This window comes from Palaemon carinicauda, chromosome 18 (genome assembly GCF_036898095.1).
Source record: "Palaemon carinicauda isolate YSFRI2023 chromosome 18, ASM3689809v2, whole genome shotgun sequence".
Lineage (NCBI taxonomy): Eukaryota > Metazoa > Arthropoda > Malacostraca > Decapoda > Palaemonidae > Palaemon > Palaemon carinicauda.
In genome coordinates, this window is record NC_090742.1 from 67,750,569 (window position 1) to 67,770,281 (window position 19,713).

Genomic DNA, 19,713 nt, shown 5'->3' on the forward strand with positions numbered 1-19,713 from the left:
ATTGCCTACGATCTCAGATAAGCTAGGAATATCGAAAGATTTAGGCCAAGGACGAGAAGGTAGCTCATTTTTGGCTAGAAAACCAAGTTGCAGAGAACAAGTAGCTTTTTCTGACGAAAATCCGATGTTCTTGCTGAAGGCATGAAGCTCACTGACTCTTTTAGCCGAGGCTAAGCATACCAGGAAAAGAGTCTTAAGAGTGAGATCTTTCAGGGAGGCTGACTGTAAAGGCTCAAACCTGTCTGACATGAGGAATCTTAGGACCAAGTCTAAATTCCACCCAGGAGTAGCCAAACGACGCTCCTTAGTGGTCTCGAAAGACTTAAGGAGGTCTTGCAGATCTTTATTGTTGGAAAGATCTAAGCCTCTATGACGGAAGACCGAGGCCAACATGCTTCTGTATCCCTTGATAGTGGGAGCTGAAAGGGATCGTCCTTTTCTCAGGTACAAGAGAAAATCAGCTATATGGGCTACAGAGGTACTGGTCGAGGATACGGAAACTGACTTGCACCAGTCTCGGAAGACTTCCCACTTCGATTGGTAGACTCTAATGGTAGACGCTCTCCTTGCTCTAGCAATCGCACTGGCTGCCTCCTTCGAAAAGCCTCTAGCTCTCGAGAGTCTTTCGATAGTCTGAAGGCAGTCAGACGTAGAGCGTGGAGGCTTTGGTGTACCTTCTTTACGTGTGGCTGACGTAGAAGGTCTACTCTTAGAGGAAGACTTCTGGGAACGTCTACTAACCATCGAAGTACCTCGGTGAACCATTCTCTCGCGGGCCAGAGGGGAGCAACTAACGTCAACCTTGTCCCTTCGTGAGAGGCGAACTTCTGCAGTACCTTGTTGACAATCTTGAATGGTGGGAATGTGTAAAGATCCAGATGTGACCAATCTAGGAGGAAGGCATCTATATGTATTGCTGCTGGGTCCGGGACTGGAGAGCAATAGATTGGAAGCCTCTTGGTCAGCGAGGTTGCAAAGAGATCTATGGTGGGTTGACCCCAAGTGGCCCAAAGTCTCTTGCACACATCCTTGTGGAGGGTCCATTCGGTTGGAATTACTTGACCTTTCCGACTGAGACAATCTGCTAGGACGTTCAAGTCGCCCTGGATGAACCTCGTTACTAGGGAGATGCCTCGATCTTTTGACCAGATGAGCAGGTCCCTTGCGATCTCGTACAACGTCAGTGAGTGGGTACCTCCCTGTTTGGAGATGTACGCCAAGGCCGTGGTGATGTCCGAGTTTACTTCCACCACTTTGCCTCGAAGGAGATACTCGAAGCTTCTCAAGGCCAGATGAACCGCCAAAAGCTCCTTGCAGTTGATATGCATGCTCCTCTGACTCGAGTTCCACGGACCTGAGCATTCCCGACCGTCCAGCGTCGCGCCCCAGCCCAAGTCCGATGCGTCCGAGAAGAGAACGTGGTTGGGTATCTGAACTGCCAGGGGAAGACCCTCTCTTAGGCTGATATTGTCCTTCCACCAAGTCAGACAAGACTTTATCTTTTCGGAAATCGGGATCGAGAGCGTCTTGTCCTTTTTCCAGTGAAAAGCCAGATGGAATTGAAGAGGACGGAGGTGTAGTCTTCCTAGTGATACAAATTGCTCCAGGGATGACAGCGTCCCTACCAGACTCATCCACAGCCTGACTGAGCAGCGTTCTTTCTTCAGCATCTTCTGGATGGAGAGCAGGGCTTGATCTATTCTGGGGGCCGACGGAAAAGCCCGAAAAGCTTGACTGTGAATCTCCATCCCTAAATACAGAATAGTTTGGGATGGGACCAGCTGCGACTTTTCCAAATTGACTAGGAGTCCCAATTCCTTGGTCAGATCTAGAGTCCAATTGAGATCCTTCAGACAGCGACGACTGGAAGAGGCTCTGAGAAGCCAGTCGTCCAAATAAAGGGAGGCTCGGATGTCCGATAAGTGGAGGAATTTCGCCACATTCCTCATAAGCCTCGTAAACACGAGAGGAGCTGTGCTTAGGCCAAAGCACAGGGCCCGAAACTGGTACACCACATCTTCGAAGACGAATCTCAGAAAAGGCTGGGAGTCTGAGTGAATGGGGATGTGGAAGTAGGCGTCCCTTAGGTCTAGAGAGACCATCCAGTCTTCCTTTCTGACCGCTGCTAGGACTGACTTTGTGGTCTCCAAAGTAAACTTTGTCTTTGTGACAAAGACATTCAGAGCACTGACGTCTAGCACCGGTCTCCACCCTCCTGTCTTCTTTGATACTAGGAAGAGACAGTTGTAAAACCCCGGTGATTGAAGGTCCGAGACTTTGACCACCGCTCCCTTCTCTAGCAAAAGAGACACTTCCAGTTTCAGGGCTTGTCTCTTTTCTTCCTCTCTGTACCTGGGAGAGAGATCGATGGGGGACGTCGCTAGAGGGGGTTTGCGTACAAAAGGGATTTTGTACCCCTCTCTGAGCAACCTCACAGATTGTTGATCTGCGCCTCTCTTCTCCCAGGCTTGCCAGAAGTTCTTGAGTCTGGCACCTACTGCTGTCTGAAGTTGCGGGCAGTCAGACTCTGCCCTTAGAGGACTTGGATCCTTTCCTCTTCCCTCTCTTCCCTTCGGCACGAGCACCTCCCCTGCTGGAGGCTCTGCTACGAAAGGGCGGGATAAATCGAGACGCTGGAGTGTCTATCCTAGGTCTGGCAGACAATGAAGGCAAAGGGGGAGCTTTGCGAGCTGAGGACGCAACAAGATCGTGGGTGTCCTTCTGCACTAAAGACAAGGCAATTTCCTTGACCAAGACTTCAGGAAATAGGCACTTGGACAAGGGCGCAAAGAGTAGCTCCGATCTTTGGCATGGCGTCTCTCCAGCAGACAGGAAAGAACATAGAGACTCTCGCTTCTTCAGGACTCCGGACGTGAATGAAGCGGCAAGTTCGTTGGACCCATCACGGACGGCCTTGTCCATGCAGGACATAATGAGTAAGGAAACATCCTTATCAGCAGAAGAGATTTTCCTACTAAGGGCTCCTAAACACCAGTCTAGGAAGTTAAAGACTTCGAACGCCCTAAATATACCTTTAAGAAGGTGGTCCAGGTCCGAGGGTGACCAACAAATCTTCGAGCGTCTCATGGCAAGGCGACGGGGAGAGTCTACAAGACTTGAGAAGTCGCCCTGGGCAGAGGCAGGAACTCCCAAGCCAAGAACTTCTCCCGTGGCATACCAGACGCTCGATCTAGACGAGAGTTTAGATGGGGGGAAGGCAAATGCTGTCTTCCCTAAACTCCTCTTGGTCTCTAACCAATCGCCCAACAGCCGTAAAGCTCTCTTGGATGAGCGAGAGAGAACGAGTTTAGTAAAGGCAGGCATGGTAGTCGGAACGCCTAAGACAAACTCTGACGGCGGCGAACGAGGAGCCACAGAAATAAAGTGGTCAGGGAACAACTCCTTAAACACAGCCATGACTTTTCTAAAGTCCAAGGATGGTTGAACTGCCTTAGGTTCATCAAGTTCTGAAGGTTGATCCTCTTGTGGTTCAGCAACGTCCTCATCTGACAGTTCCTCATCCGATAACTGATGAGAAAACGGCAAAGGTGTGGGCAACGTTTGACTCGCCGAGTCCGGTCGCACTGGTGCATGCGTGACGGAGCCGGACGCAGCGTCCTGGAACTGCTGAACAGTCTGGGAACTGTCAACAACCACAGGTGCGCGAGGACGCACAGCATCCACCCGAGACTGTTTGGACCGTCTGGGTTGTGCAGTCAACACCATACCGGGTTGCGGAGGTTGACGCACGGCGTCAAAACAAGTCACCTCTGATGGTTGATGAACGTCCTGAACGTCACCAACCACCTCCGTGCGTTGCCTAACGTCAACGTGCGGCTGGAAACCCACACTGGGTCGCATTGGTGGAGGTACAACCCCAACTTGTTGACGCGAGAAAGCTACCTCAACGTCAACAGGACGCACAACAGACCGCTTGGATGGTTGTTGGCCAGAAGGTTCGGCGGCAACCTTCTCCGCATTGAAGTCCTCCATCAAGGACGCAAGCTTGGACTGCATGTCTTGCAGTAACACCCATTTAGGGTCTACGGGAGCAGGTGCGGTAACAGACGGAGTGAGCGACTGATACGGCACAACTTTGCCTCTCTTAGGCGGCGAGCAGTCATCCGATGACGGCAACGGGTCCGAACTGTCCCAGTGGCTACAACCGGGACGTTGGACTTGTCCTGAAGGGACCGATTTACGCTTCAAAGGTCTGGAGACCTTGGTCCAAGGTTTCTTACGAGAAACACCTTCGGACGACGAGGTAAAAATGGGCTCTCTCGTCTTACGTTGGTAGGGGCGATCTTGGGGAGATACGCCTGATTCCATAGAGGGAACGTCTGTTCGCTGATCAAGGCCTCTCGAACCCATGAGTCGTACGACATTGCTTCTCCCCTGGGCTTGGGAGCTTGCAAGAGGTCCCGGACTAGGAGGACGACAGGCACGAACAGACGAACCCTCGAGCGCAACACTGTTCACAACACTTTGAGAAACACTAGGCACTTTAACACTTTCCGCCGTGGCACTTTGGCACTTTAGTTCCTTTACGTCCGCCATGAGTTGATTTCGGTCACTTGCTAAGGCCTCAACTCTCTCCCCCAAGGCATGGATAGCACGCATCATGTCTTGCATCGATGGTTCCTGAGTGCTAGGAGGGGGGTTAGGAACAACCACTACAGGGGAAGGATTAGGTTCAGGGGCATGTGGAGAGGAAAAATCTACCGACCTAGAAGAACTTCTCCTTACCCTATCTCTCTCTAGTCTGCGTGTATATTTCACAAATTCGATAAAATCGAATTCCGAAAGGCCCACGCATTCCTCACACCGATCTTCCAATTGACAGGTTTTACCCCGACAATTGGAACAAACAGTGTGAGGGTCGAGAGAAGCCTTTGGAAGACGCCTATGACAGTCCCTAGCATTACATTTTCTGAACTTGGGAACTTGTGAAAGGTCAGCCATTTTGAATTAGTCAAGGGAAAATTCAAAAAAACGATCTAAGTCATCAACAATTAATCCGATCCAAAAAAGAGTTCAAGGATTTATTTGAAGAAAAACACCTGTACTGCGAAAGCTCAAACCAAATTAAAGTACTTCACCAAATATGATGGGAAAAACTCCAGGTTCAACAGCGAGTAAAGTACGTCTTGTCGACACGTCGACAGAGAAGAAATTGAGTCTTTGTTTACATCGAGAGTGGTATCTGGCCGACAGTTGGCGCTGGTGGGCACACCCGCAACCTGTATAGCGATCGCTGGCGAGTTTTTTACTGTAGGTGTCTGTCGAGCAACAGAGTTGCAGCTATTATATATTCACCGGCTAAGTTAAATATTTAAAATTACGGTATTTCGTGTATATTTCAGTACTGTATAGCAATACATTAATATTAACAGTGATACACAAACAATGAAAATAAAAAGTAACCAGTACAAACACCACTAATCATTTTTGTACAAAGTTCTACACAGTAACATGTCGTGAAGCATGATGAAACTCGAGGCATTGTCTCTTGCATGTCACACTTGAACTTGTTCAGTACAAAACTTTAAACACAATTTACTGTACATATCACTACAGTATATAGGTACTATTTACACAGCTATGGAAAAAAATCAAATGTATTTGCTGGTACAAAGAGGACTAAAGCAGGAGATGCACAAGCAAAGAAACATGATGTCAGAGTGAGGACAAGTTAGCGAGAGATGGAGTGTTGTGCAGTGCGGAAGGCATGTTGGGTGCAAAAGAGCGAGGTCAGTTTGAAATCGTCGCCTCATGAGAGTACTTATTGTGAAATTGTGAATGGGTGAATTATTCTTTAATAGGTTATACAGTACTGTTCTCTATATTGCGAATGACCGAATCCGCAAATATCAAGGGCTGACTGATCATATACAAAAAAATGCTTACAACACCCCCAGAGGAGTAGGCAGAGAACTTGGAGACAAATTCTCTGTCATAGGAGTGAATGCTTATAGGCAGAAACAAGGGTGATGGCACACCTGCGCTTAGACCAGGATTTCCGTAACTGAAGACTGGGGTTCATCCGCAAGAGGAGGTCTCCATTTTTCTCTAAGGGAAGCAGGAAGGTCTATCACCTTGGTAGCTTGCCTTTCACTCCAAAGGTCGTTGATCTTCTTTGGTTAGCCCTTCGAAGAGTTAACTGAAGAAGGCTGGAGCGATGAGTTTTGGTAGCAAGAAGTCGGGATCTTGCCGACTTTTCTGATCTCGAGGATGAACCTGAGGGAAAATGATTGCACTTAGATCTCTTCTTCCTCTTACTCTGAAATCTCACCCACTGGGAGGACAACCACTCCTTGCACATATCACAAGGGAGTCCAAAGTGCCCTCTACATGTTGGACACAAAGGGTGAGGATCAACCTCAACCTTATATATAAAGGTGCCAAAGTGTCAATCAGACAGCCCTGGAATACATCAGCATTCTGCTCAGTTCCTTCACACTCATACTGGAATGAGAAAAAGAGAAAATTAGAAAAATCACAAATTATTAGCAATTTGTATTTTTCCTAACATACTTACTGAAAAACACTTTCTTAGGAGTTTACCCTACTCCCATTTTCTGTAATGGTAGGCCCAGCGGAAGGACACGTGCCCTGAGGGCAAACCCGAGGTAGGCCACATATGAGCTTGGGTCGTGATCTCCAGTAAGTTTTCTGGTCGCGTCGTGATATCATCTCGACGCTCCTCTTATCTCAGTGCGACCCTTGTGTCCCCGACTCAAGTGTACCGTGTGGTTACCGCATGGCCCGTTGTGCTCTCCCTCGTGCTTAGTGCTTTTACCTGTGCTTTGTGCTTTTACAGTATATTCCTTTGTGCTTGTTAGTCTTGTGCTCGTCGTGCAGGGGCAGAGGTGCAATGGGTACGCTTCGGCACCAAGAATAAGAAGCCTTCCTAGAGGTCGACCAAGAAGGCTAGCACCTCTTCGCCCTTGACGTCTCCAGGAGGAACGTCAGTTAGAGTTTCCCTACCACCTTCCCCTACCCAGAGTAGGGGACGAGGTAAGTCAGTTGAGGGGAAGAAGCCAGTGGCTCTTCCCCAGGAGTCTGTTCTTCATGATAGTGGGGTAGCAGATTCTTTCCAGGCAAGTGGTGGGCCTGAAGGTGAGGTTAGTGGGTGTCTTAGAGACGGTGCCCTGGTGCTCGCGGGTCACGTCTCGTCTGATTTTCCCTTGTGGTGTAAAAAATGTCCCTGTCTCTTCGCCCGCTTCTTGGGCATGTTTTTCAGGTACCTCCGCAGCTAAAGGCACCCTAGAGAAGGAAGACTCACCGTCGGCGGTTCCAGGAGAAGGCACTCTCATTCCAAGTCCTGTTCCAGATCGCGACATGGAAGGAGGCCATCAAGGTCCCCGAGGAAGAAGCTCAGGAGGAGCAGCTTTGGCGCACAGAGACGGCCCTCCTAGAAGGGCCTCTGCCAGCCACAGATTGACCCTCGGAAGGACCCAAGGTCCTCGTCAGATAGGCGTAAGGCCGCGAAATAGACGACTCTTCCCGACCAGAGGAGGGAGTCGCCGTTTCGGCGGGCATCCTTGTCGAGTCAGCTCATGCGAGCGATCGACAGGGACGGCTTCCTCCTTCGGGCAAGCCCACGGAAACCTCTTCAGGGCAGAGAACACGACTGTGCAGCTCAATGGCCAGAATCAGAATGAAGGTGCTGAGCGCTGTCAGACCTGTACCACCAGTAGATATTGGTAGTGGTTGCTAGAACCTTGATAATCCTTCATTGGCCATTACCAGCTTTGGCCAGAATCTTATCTGTACCAGCCACCCGTTGAGATACCAATGCTAGAGAGTCATTGGGTCTTTTGACTGGCCTGACTGTACTACATTGGATCATTCTCTATGGTTACGGCTCATTTTCCCTTTGCCTACACATACACTGAATAGTCTGGCCTATTCTTTACATATTCACCTCTGTCCTCATACACTTGACAACACTAAAATTACCAAACAATTTTTCTCCTCTCAAGAGGTTAACTACTGCACTGCACTGTAATTGTTCAGTGGCTACTCTCCTCTTAGTAAGGGTAGAAGAGACTCTTTAGCTATGGTAAGCAGCTCTTCTAGGAGAAAGACACTTCAAAATCAAACCATTGTTCTCTAGCCTTGGGCAGTGCCATAGCCTCTGTACCATTGTCTTCACTGTCTTAAGGTTGAGTTCTCTTGCTTTAGGATACACTTGGGCACACTATTCTATCTCATTTCTCTTCCTCTTGTTTTTGAAGTATTAACAGTTTATAAATGAAAGATTTATTTTAATTTTGTTACTGTTCTTAAAATATTTAATTTTAATTGTTAATTACTTCTCTTGCAGTTTTTTTCCTTATTTCCTTTCCTCACTAACCTATTTTCCCTGTTGGACCCCTTGGGCTTATAGCATCCTGCTTTCCAACTATGTTTGTAGCTTTGCAAGTAATAGTAATAATAATAATCATAATACTATAAGACAAAGGGTAGTAGTCATGTAGGAACAAATATACATTCAAAACTTCTTGTCTAGGAAATTGCCTAAAATGACAAATTCGAAGATAATTTGTATTTTTCCTAACCATACAAACCTTAGCTATTTACAAAGGGTTTACTTTTAGAGCAGCTGAAATGACGAGCCAATAGTTTTTAACGAGGGTAGCTTGCTACCCCTCCCCCCTCCACACACCGGTGACTTGCTTCACTTCACTTAGAGGTAGGACTTGACTTGGGGGTCAGGGATGGCGGGCACATATGTGTAAATAGCTAAGGTTTGTATGGTTAGGAAAAATACAAATTATCTTCGAATTTGTCATTTGTTCCGTAACCGAAATACAAACCACGCTATTTACAAAGGGTGACTTACCCCTTAGGAAGGGTGGAAAGTCCCCAGCCTTACTGACTTCGGCTTGCCCGGGGGCTCGATCCCTCAGTGAGCAGCACTAGAGAGAGGGAGCCCCTGTACCTCACAAGTTCCTAGCATCGCTAGGAACGAGTGGCCTACATAAGCAGTGTGAGGAGGAGAGTGTGACTCGTCCTATGAAGTTGACCTTGAGACCTTCAGATAAGAATTCTAGGATAGGACGTTCCCCATACCACCTCGTCAGGGTATGGGAGACGCAACAGTATTAAGCTTAATACTAGGAGCACAAAGAAGCATGGGTTACCTGCAGAGGTTGAGGTCAGCTATGCGAGGACCAGGATGCTGCTTCCCCAAGAGAGGGGAGAATGAAGAAAGAAGTAAGGGACAGACATACTCTTTCATTCACGCAGACTAAGACCGGGTAACAACGCCCTCAACCTACTGCTACTTGTCCAAAAAGGAGCCTGAGGTTAGACCAGCTGTTGTGCAGCCACCACAGGGCCGATAGAAAACGTATCGAGGCTCCTGTGGGTCACGTCTTGCAGGTAGTGGGCTGTGAAGGTCGTTTGACGCTTCCAGACCCCAGCTTGAAGTACCTGCGTCACAGAGAAGTTTCTCTTGAAGGCCAGGTATGTAGCAATACCCCTGACATCGTGGGCCCGAGGGCGACGTGACGGAGGAGGGTCAGGATTCAGGGCATGGTAGATAACCCTTCGAATCCAAGCTGAGATGGTGTTCCTGGTGACCCTCCTCTTTGTCCTGCCTGTGCTCACAAACAAAGCTCGCACATGAGGACGGACTGCTGCCGTTCTCTTCAAGTAGTGCCTCAGACACCTCACTGGACATAGTAGCAGCTGATCTGGGTCGTTTGTTACAGAACGGAGACTCGCGATCCTATAAGAGTCGAACCGAGGATCCAGCACTCCAGGATTCTGAGTCTTGGCCACAAACTCAGGGACGAACCTGAACGTTACCTCCCCCCATCCCCTTGAATGGGCGATGTCGTATGAGAGACCATGAAGTTCACTAACTCGCTTGGCCGAGGCCAAGGCGAGTAGGAAATCCGTCTTCCAAGACAGGTGGCGATCGGAGGCCTGGCGTAATGGCTCGAAGGGAGGTCTCTTAAGAGACCTGAGGACTCGAACCACGTTCCAAGGAGGGGGTCTCACTTCCGACTGGGGGCAGGTAAGCTCATAGCTACGTATGAGTAAAGAGAGTTCTAGTGATGAAGAAATATCCACGCCCTTCAATCTGAAGGCCAAGCTTAAGGCTGAGCGATAGCCTTTCACTGCCGAGACAGAAAGGCGCATTTCTTCTCGCAGATACACGAGGAAGTCCGCTATTGCTGGAATAGTGGCATCGAGTGGAGAGATACCCCTTCCACGACACCAACCACAAAAGACTCTCCACTTTGCTTGGTAGACTCCCTCAGAGGACCTTCGCAGGTGCCAAGACATTCTCTCCGCAACCTGTTGCGAAAAGCCTCTCTCCGCGAGGAGACGCTGGATAGTCTCCAGGCGTGAAGCCGAAGCGAGGCCACGGCCCTGTGAGGGACGCCGGAGTGGGGTTGTCTGAGAAGCTCGTGTCGTGGAGGAAGCTCCCTTGGGAGTTCCATCAGGAGTTGCAGAAGGTCTGGAAACCATTCCGCGTGATGCCATAGCGGAGCTACTAGAGTCATGGAACAGTTGACCGATAGTCTGGTCCTGTTGAGCACCCTTCTCATCAAACAGAACGGTGGGAAGGCGTACACGTCGATGTTGTCCCACCGTTGCTGGAAAGCATCTTGCCAGAGTGCCTTGGGGTCCGGGACTGGTGAGCAGTACAGGGGCAGCTTGAAGTTCAAGGCTGTCGCGAACAAGTCCACAGTCGGGGAACCCCACAAAGTCAGGACTTTGTTGGCTATCTGAGGATCCAAAGACCACTCGGTACTCACTATCTGCGAAGCCCTGCTCAGACTGTCGGCGAGCACATTCCTCTTGCCAGGAATGAAGCGAGCTGATAGTGTTATCGAGTGGGTTTCGGTCCACCTCAGAGTCTCTACTGCAAGATGGGATAGCTGTTGCGAAAAAGTGCCTCCCTGCTTGTTGATATAAGCCACTACCGTGGTGTTGTCGCTCATCACCACCACGGAGTGACCCGCCAGGGACCGTTGGAACTGCTGAAGAGCCAGAAAGACGGCCTTCAATTCTAGCAGGTTGATGTGTAGGCACTTTTCTGATTCTGACCAAAGGCCTGAGGCCCTCTGGTTCAGAACGTGCGCCTCCCACCCTTCTTTTGACGCGTCCGAAAACAGAGTCAATTCCTGGGGGAGGACGAGAAGACTCACTCCTTTCCGCAGGTTCTCGTCGGCCAGCCACCACCGCAAGTCCGTCTGTTCCAGAGACCCCATTGGGATCAGAATGTCCGGGGAATCGGATCCTTGATTCCACCGGGACTTGAGCCGCCATTGAAGGGATCTCATCCTGAGGCGGCTGTTTGGAACCAGACGGGCCAGGGAGGATAGGTGGCCTAAGAGACGCAACCACGATTGGGCGGGGAGTTCTTTTCGCCTGAGGGAAGGTTCTGCCACCCTCCTCAGCCTTGCTATCCAGTCGTCTGAAGGAAAGGCTTTGTGGAGATTGGTGTCTATTAGCATGCCTATATAAACCAGTCGTTGGGACGGCTGCAGAGAGGACTTTTCGAGGTTTACCACGATCCCCAGATTCTGGCAAAGATCCAGAAGCCTGTCTCGGTGCCGAAGAAGGGTCGACTCCGAGTCTGCTAGGATCAGCCAATCGTCTAGGTAACGAAGGAGACGAATGCCGTTCCTGTGCGCCCAAGATGAAATCAGGGTGAACACTCTGGTGAACACCTGAGGAGCTGTGGAGAGACCGAAACACAGCACCTTGAACTGGTAGATCTTGTTGTCTAGGCAGAATCTCAGGTACTCCCTGGAAGACGGATGGATTGGGATCTGGAAGTACGCGTCCTTTAGATCCAGTGTACACATGAAGTCTTGTGGTCTCACCGCAAGTCTGACCGTGTCTGCTGTCTCCATGCTGAACCGGGTTTGTTTGACAAACCTGTTCAGAGGTGAAAGATCGATGACGGGTCTCCAGCCTCCAGTAGCCTTCTTTACAAGAAAGAGTCGACTGAAGAAGCCTGGGGAGCCGTCCACGACCTCCTGGAGAGCACCCTTCTCAAGCATGGTCTTGACTTCGGCCTGAAGGGCCAGCCCCTTTGCCGATCCCGTGGCTTAGGAGCTCAACGACACTGGATTCGCTGTCAGGGGAGGTTGAGATGTCGTGAACGGGACGCGATAACCCTGGCCGATCACTGAGACCGTCCAAGCATCGGCCCCGTGTTGCTGCCACCTGCGGACGCAACGCTGAAGGCATCCCCCCACAGGTGGACATGCAGGGGGACTGCCACCCCTAGGGCTTGCGGCCGTGGCCGCCACCCCTAGGAGTCTTGCCTCCCCTGGAGGACTTACCGCCCCTCTTGACCTTGGCTGGAAAGGGCTGGGGCTTAGACACCACTCTCTTAGCTGCCAGTGCCTGTTTGGAAGCCTTACGAGGCTGTTGCTGCTGTTGTGGCGGGGCTGGAGGCTTATAGGGCCGAGTTGTAAGGGCCCTGTGGAGGAGGGAGTCCGTGCTGGATTTCCTCCACCTCTCAGCCGTTCGCTCCATGTCTTGAGGCTCAAACAGGCTCTCCCCCAGAAGGGAAGCATGTCGGAGCCTACACACATCTACGGCGGGGAGGGGACCTTCGGATGGAATCTCTCGGACACAGCATCGCGACGCTTCAACACCGAGTTGGCCCACAGGGTGATAACCTGGTGCGCCAAAAACTCGATGGAGCGGGTGCCCGAGAGCAAGAAGGTCTCTAGGGCCTTCCTATTGGTCTCCTTGGACAAGTCCTCCGATCGCAATAGGATGCCCAGAGATCCTAGTCAGAAGTCCAGCCACGAAGTGGCCTGCATGGCACACTTAGCGACCTTCTTGTGGTGAGGGATCTCTGCCGCCGAGAACGACACCTGCCGGGCAGAGAGTTTCTCAAGGGGAACTCCCTTCGCCAGCTCCTCCACAGAGTGATGGAGAGGAAGAGCGAGGTTGTGCTCACCCAGGATCTCGAAATACCTCCTCTGCTGAAGGCGAGGAGGAGGGATGAGCTTGTTCCCGGCAGTGGAACGACTGGAGGAGGCAAGAAGTGCGAGCTGAGCGTTGGCCCTAGCCCTGGCACTCTTCAGCCCCCGAGACCAGGGCAGAGCTGCACTGGTCTTAGGGGCCTTCCGAACGTCAAACACTTCATCCAGAATCGTGTCTTTGCCTTCACGGGGGGCGATGACTGGATCCGTAAGTCTGTTAAATTGTCTTATCAGGCTTAGGACCTGCCAGAAGACATGTTCGGACTCTTGCTGTTCTCTTCCCTGCGGGCTGGCAGCTAAGTCTTCTGCCCCAGGAATCTCTTCCTGGGGTGATACGTGGACATTCCCCTGGGTAGCCGTGGGTTCCTGACGAATCCTTGCAGAGGATTTAGGGACGGTCTTGGAATCCTTGGGTTCCCTCCTGGGAGGGATACAGGATCCCAACAACGAGGTTCGAGGGGCCCCTTCCTCACGAGACGATTCTCCTGCCTGAAGCGAAGTCTCCCCCCCTGGTGCCGAGGGGAAGACTACCGCCCCACTGGACTCACCTGAGGACGGAAAGGCCTCGTCCACGGGAGAAGGAGAGAGTACTCGTGCAGGAGAAGGGACCTTCGAGACCGACCTCTTGGGAACCAACTTCGCCCTGGGGGAAGTCACCACGAAGTCCACTCCTCTCTTTCTCTTCAGCGTAGGAGAGACAGCCGATGGTTTGTTACCCTGGTCGGCGAGTGCTGGTTTCATAACCCTCACTAACGCCCGTGCCAGTGGACCAAACCAAGTCTGCTGCTCCAAGGACACAGAGTCCGAAATCCTCGCTAAAGGGAAAGGGATCGGGCGATCCTTTGGAGTGGACACGACGGTACCTGCCTGAAAAGAAGGTGGGGAAGAATGCTGTACTGACCTCTCTTCGTCCTGCAGTACCAACCTGTGCTTGGATGGAGGTGATCCCGAGTGCCGTCTAGGAGTACGCGTCCCTGCTGCTACCATCGCCTGTGGAATTCGCCACGAACGATGGTCGCGCGAGGGCAAATGGTCGCGCGAAGGCGAATGGTCGCGCGGGAGCGCGGGCGAGCGATCACCCGGGCGCGCAGTTGGATGATCGCGCGGGGGCACAGGCGAGCGGTCGCGCGGGCGCACAGGCGAGCGGTCGCGCGGGCGCGCAGGCGAGCGGTCGCGCGGGCGAGCGGTCGCGCGGGCGAGCGGTCGCGCGGGCGAGCGGTCGCGCGGGGCGCGCAGGCGAGCGGTCGCGTGGTCGCGCGGGCGCGCAGGCGAGTGGGCGCGAGGGTGGGCAGGTAAATGAACACGTGTCCGAGGCGACGAACGCAAGCGTTGGCGCGACAGCGAGGGATCGTGCTGCCGCATAGGTGAGGAAGATCGCTGGCGATGTAGATCCACAGGCGATCGATGACGAGCTGGTGAGTGCAGTCACTCAAGTTGGCGATGGCGCGATGTGGTATGTCGACGCACTGGTGTGCGATGGTGAGCAGCGTGCGCAGGTGAATGACCGCGTAATGGTAAGCGATGGCGAGCAGCATGTGCAGGTGAATGATCGCGTGATGGGGTGCGATGGTGATCAGCATCCGCAGGAGGGCGATCGTTCAGGGTCGTGCGATGAGGGCGATCGTGCAGGAGCGAGCGATGGCGAGCAGCATGCGCAGGTGGCTGATCGCATGATGGGGTGCGATGGTGATCAGCATCCGCAGGAGGGCGATCGTGCAGGGTCGTGCGATGGCGAGCAGCATGCGCAGGAGGGCGATCGTGCAATGGCGAGCGATGGCGAGCAGCATGTGCAGGCGGGCGATCGCGCGATGGCGAGCTTGAAGCTGGCGAACCATGTTCCTTTAGGAGCGTTGGAGAACGTCGGCGCGCTAGTTGTCGCTGTTGAATAGGCAATACTAAGATCGCCTGTGCGCACTGGCAAGCAGGTGAACGCTGGCGAGGAGGTAATCGCTGGCGCGTAGGTGATCGCTGGCGAGCAGAAGGTCGACGCGTGTCCTGTGAGAGGACAGGTGGCGCGGCGCGTTCACGAGCAGGAACGGGAAGATCGCTGGCGCGTTGGCGAACATGTGTTTCTGACACACGCGCAGCACGATGTTGCGTAGCCACAGGACCAGGCAGATGGTGAGCAGGGAGTTCAGCAGGAACTAAAGGGTGGTCAGAGACCGCAGGACGAGGGTCCTCAAATGAGCGCTGACGCTCGGAAGAGAGCTGACGAGCAGGAGAGTGCTGGCGAGGGGGGCGAACATCAGGAGAGAGCCGACGAGCAGGTGAGCGTTGGCGAGCAGGAGAGTCTTGGCGAGCAAGAGATCGTCGACGAGCAGGAGAGCGCTGGCGAGCAGGAGAGCGCTTGTGCGCTAGCACTGCTCGCGTAAGGGAAGAATCCCTTAGCCCCGAAGGGACCGTTGCCCGTCGGGTGACGAGTTCTCCAGAAGGCGAAGATCCGGCAGGAGATGGTGAGCGGTCTGCAGAGAGGTTCAAGGAGGGCGGAGCAGTAGGTTGAGGCTGACGAGGAGAGTCCTTCCCGGAGGACGAAGACCCAAAAAGGCACCTCTTAGTCCCCCTGTAAGGGGAAGGGAGGCCCTTGTGGCGAAGAGGACGGTGAGCCTTACGGCGGAGGCGGCCTCGGGGGAGATCGTCGGGACCATCGGTCCTCCGAAGGGGAGTCTCCGTCAAAACACTTCCCTCAGAAGGAAGCTGGGCAGCAGTCAAGACCGAAGGACTCACTTCCCCCTTCGAAGGATGCACGGAAGGAGGAGGAGAGCCTTTAGTACCATTACCAGCAACAGCACCTGCGTCGGAAGGCCCAGCCACGTCGGAGGCCTCTGTCACCACGACGTCGACAATAGACAGAGGGTCTACCTCTGCTACCACCGGCGACTGCTTAACAGCGGCCCCCAACGAGACAAGGTCAAAAAGAGCGACCCTGGAGGGCAAGCCCTTAAGCCCCAGGGACGACCAAATCTGTAAAAGATCATCACTGGATAAGGCATTATCAATAACCTCCCCCGGAGGAGGAGGGGGAACCGCCTCGCTATGGGAGGCGACGCCCTCTTCCCCCACCGAAGGTCGGGAAACAGAACAAGGGCCTGCTCTCCCCCTCGGCCGACTCTCCTTAGGAGACGGACGAGGGGGAGCTTCGGAGGAGGTTTGGGCGGCGGAAGAAGAGTCCCGAGAACCTTCCTCCTTCAAGGCTAACCCCGGAGGAGAACGGTCTCTCTTGGACTTCTTCTTACGCCGACGGCCAAACCTCTCCCACTGGGAGGCAGACCACTCCCTGCACTCACAGCACATGTTCTCCTGGTCACACCGTCGGCCCCGACATTGAGGGCAGAGGGTGTGTGGATCCGTATTAACGTCCGACATGAAAGTCCCACAAGGATGGCCGGCAACTCCAGGGCATGTACGCATAGTAAAGAAAATAACTGAAGGTCAACTTCCAACCAACACACACGCTGAAAAGAAAAAGCAGAGAGTTAAAGGCTGTCACGAAGGCGATGAGCAAACACGTCTGATCACCGCCGAGCCAAAAGTGAAGTGAAGCAAGTCACCGGTGTGTGGAGGGGGGAGGGGTAGCAAGCTACCCTTCCCCACCCCCCGCTAACTAGCGCGGGGGTAATTAACCCTCGTTAAAAACTATTGGCTCGTCATTTCAGCTGCGCTAAAAGTAAACCCTTTGTAAATAGCGTGGTTTGTATTTCGGTTACGGAACAAATTGCGTATTCTGCGTCATAACTATTTTCTACAAATATGCTAATCAGTTTCCAAACTCTACCATGCACATGACTAAACATTGCAGGAACATTGAACTCCACATGAGGTCAAAATGGCAGCAGGTTTGGTAAAGGATTCAGCCCTTGTGACGAAAGGTCTCACCAGATATTGCTCAAGTGATGACCAGATATTGCTCAAGTGATGTTTTCCAGGCCTTAAGACATATATAATATACAAGATTTGTTTGTTGCAAGAGAATTTCCTCTTTGGTACAATAAGTTTCTTATAATTCTAAGCTTTGATAGGCATAACTAACACTAAAGATCTTACCAGTCTTATCTCTGACAGTCAGCAGCTCATGTGAAACTGAATCTGTTGATATCAAATCACTCTCCACATCACTTTTGTATTCGGAGGCTGTACTCCAAATGCCGTCACTGTCTTGTTCAGTTTCTTGCTATAAAAATTAAATATCCACAAAACAAACTGATTACAAAAATATGATACTAAAAGTAAATTTGAATCACAATGCAAAACATTAACAATTATGAGAACCATTTTGAAATTTTGTCGTTAATACTTCTTGATAAGAAAGTCAGAGCAGAATAGAAAATAGCTACTTAAAACAGCCTGGGCAAGAACTTTCGATTTATGTACTGATTGATGAAAATATTGTAAAATATTGTAGAATTTGAATGCAGGCACTATACTCTACTGTATATGCACCATATGGTTTCTACACTATACTAAAAAATTTATTAAAAGATTAAAGTATGAAAAAAGCTACAGGAAAACTACAGTACAGTATTTTCCCCATGTGGCAGCTACCACTCTGAAGTATCACCAAAGAAGTGGATTACTATACAGTATATTACACATATTATGGTAATATCTTTCAGCTTTTCACACCAATTACCTGCAACTCGGAGGATCCATTTCCGGATTCAGACGAGTTCTTTGCACAAGCAGCTTCCATAATTCTCGATCTTAATTCTTAATTCATCACCTCACGAACCCCAAGCACCCTGCAACAATTAAAGATTTAATCATAAGTTTCACCCACCATTTGGACATAAAGTGATTAATATCCTTTGAATCTACCTTTTGGCATAAGTTGCAGCTTTTTTTATGCATTGTTAATATTAGAGTCCACTTTGATAGCCAAACTAGTTGAAGTATCCTGCTTCTTCCCTTGAAAATTTCCAGAAATAGCGGGGCCTTTAAACTTTGAAATTTTCCTAGCATTCTCATACCTTTCAGTGGCAGTAAAGAAGTTATCCTTAATATCCTTACAGCTAGGACAAGTTTGATTGGTAATCTGGACCAACTCTTTCTTAAATTGTTCATTAAGGCCTGACCATGCGAAGTGCTGTATAAAATCATCTGCCGTTATTTCTAGTGTACTAACAGACTGAATTATAGTCCTGAATTTTGAAATATATAAATATGGATCATCTGAAAGCCCTAGCTCAAGTTCTGTCAACTGCAAAACTCCAAAATATCAAAAAATGTACAATAATAGAGTACTATAATTGAAAACAAGAGTTTCACAGTCGAATTTCATTCCACTACCATACAGTATATGCACTTCTTCTAAACCATATTTAAATGGATAATGCTTAACTCGTAAAGGTAGAATTTATGAATAAAAAAATTACCATATCGTACTTCACCATCATTACATATGCTGATTAATATGCATAATTATATACACTTATGCATAAATGGCATTGTTTTGGAAAGCCAAAGACATGTTCTTTACTAAGAATAACATAATTCAAACAATGCCATGGCAAGATTAATTCTATCAGAGGAGTCACTAAATCACTTTTATTAAGAATTTAAAACATTAAAACTAATAAACAATTTAAATTCAGATGGAATACACTTCAGCGTGACAATGTGACTCTGTAACCATGAAGCTGAGATAGCACTCGATATCTTCGCTAATGGAGAAAAATCATAATGCTAACGTTATAAAAACTGTTAACAGGAACATTTTCATGATATGAGGTTAGCCACTTAATGTAGGGTTGTGGTGGCCGATGTGGTAACATCCCTGACTTGTGAACGCTAGACTGGGGTTCGAATCCCGCTCAAACTTGTTAGTTTCTTTGACCGCTGCAATCTCACTATCCTTGTGAGCGAAGGATGAAGGGTTCAGAGAGCCTATAGGTCTATATGCTGAGTCATCAGCAGCCATTACCTGGCCCTCCCTAGACCTAGCTTGGGTGAAGAGGGGGCTTGGGCACTGATCATATGTATATATATAGTCAATCTCTAGGGCATTGTCCTGCTTGATAGTACAAACCGTGTCCTTACCCTCTTACCAAACGGGGAGGCTAACGCTACCGTATTCTGAGTTAGCCGTAACCGAGAATGACCCCCAAAGCTTGAAGAATTCAAACCCTATAGTAGTTAACAATAGCCTAAGATGGCTAATGTAGTAGGCCTACGGTATGTGGGAATAGAGAAAACTTAATAAATAAAGGTTTATACCCACAATTAGGGTAAAATAGAGCCAACTGCAGCCACAATTAGGGTAAAATAAAGGAAAACACAACGATAGACCCACTGTTGAACCGATTTTCATCTCATTCTATAAATAAAACCACTGATTTACTAAGATTGCTTATTTCATAAAACATGCCAATTCACGATTATTCAACTCTGCACACACTTAAACTTACATAACATACGAAATAAGGCGACTGATATTAGAAACTTCCACAACCTTGTACCCAAAGCCGCTTTTGTTTGTTTACATTAGTCACTTCTAAGTTCTGTTTGTGTTTTGTTTACGTTCAGGTTAAGGTTAAGTTATAGCCTTTGCAACGATGTTTCAAGTGCTGTGTGGTGTATTTTATTTTAATTATTTTTATTTCGTTTATTCTATTTTGTCTTGTTCTGTGCGTGAAAAGTATTTTTTCTTTTCAATATTATTTTCATTTAATTAGTCACTTCTAAGTGTCTTGTTCACGTTCAGGTTAAGGTTAAGGCATAGTTAGCCCTTGCAACGGTGTCTCATATG

General features: G+C 50.0%; 1 protein-coding gene across 1 annotated transcript in view; it reads right to left on the minus strand.

Annotated features, from left to right (window-relative positions):
• LOC137657880 (putative leucine-rich repeat-containing protein DDB_G0290503) overlaps window positions 1–19,496 on the minus strand; it is a 97,967-nt gene extending 78,471 nt beyond the window's left edge. The window contains exons 1-3 of the mRNA XM_068392489.1: window positions 19,373–19,496; window positions 17,599–17,707; window positions 17,013–17,139 (exon numbers count right to left, since the gene is read on the minus strand). Of these exons, the coding sequence (XP_068248590.1) occupies window positions 17,013–17,139; window positions 17,599–17,658 (187 nt within the window). The 5' untranslated portion in view covers window positions 17,659–17,707; window positions 19,373–19,496. The remainder of the gene's footprint in view (window positions 1–17,012; window positions 17,140–17,598; window positions 17,708–19,372) is intronic.
• Window positions 19,497–19,713: the final 217 nt, after the last annotated feature.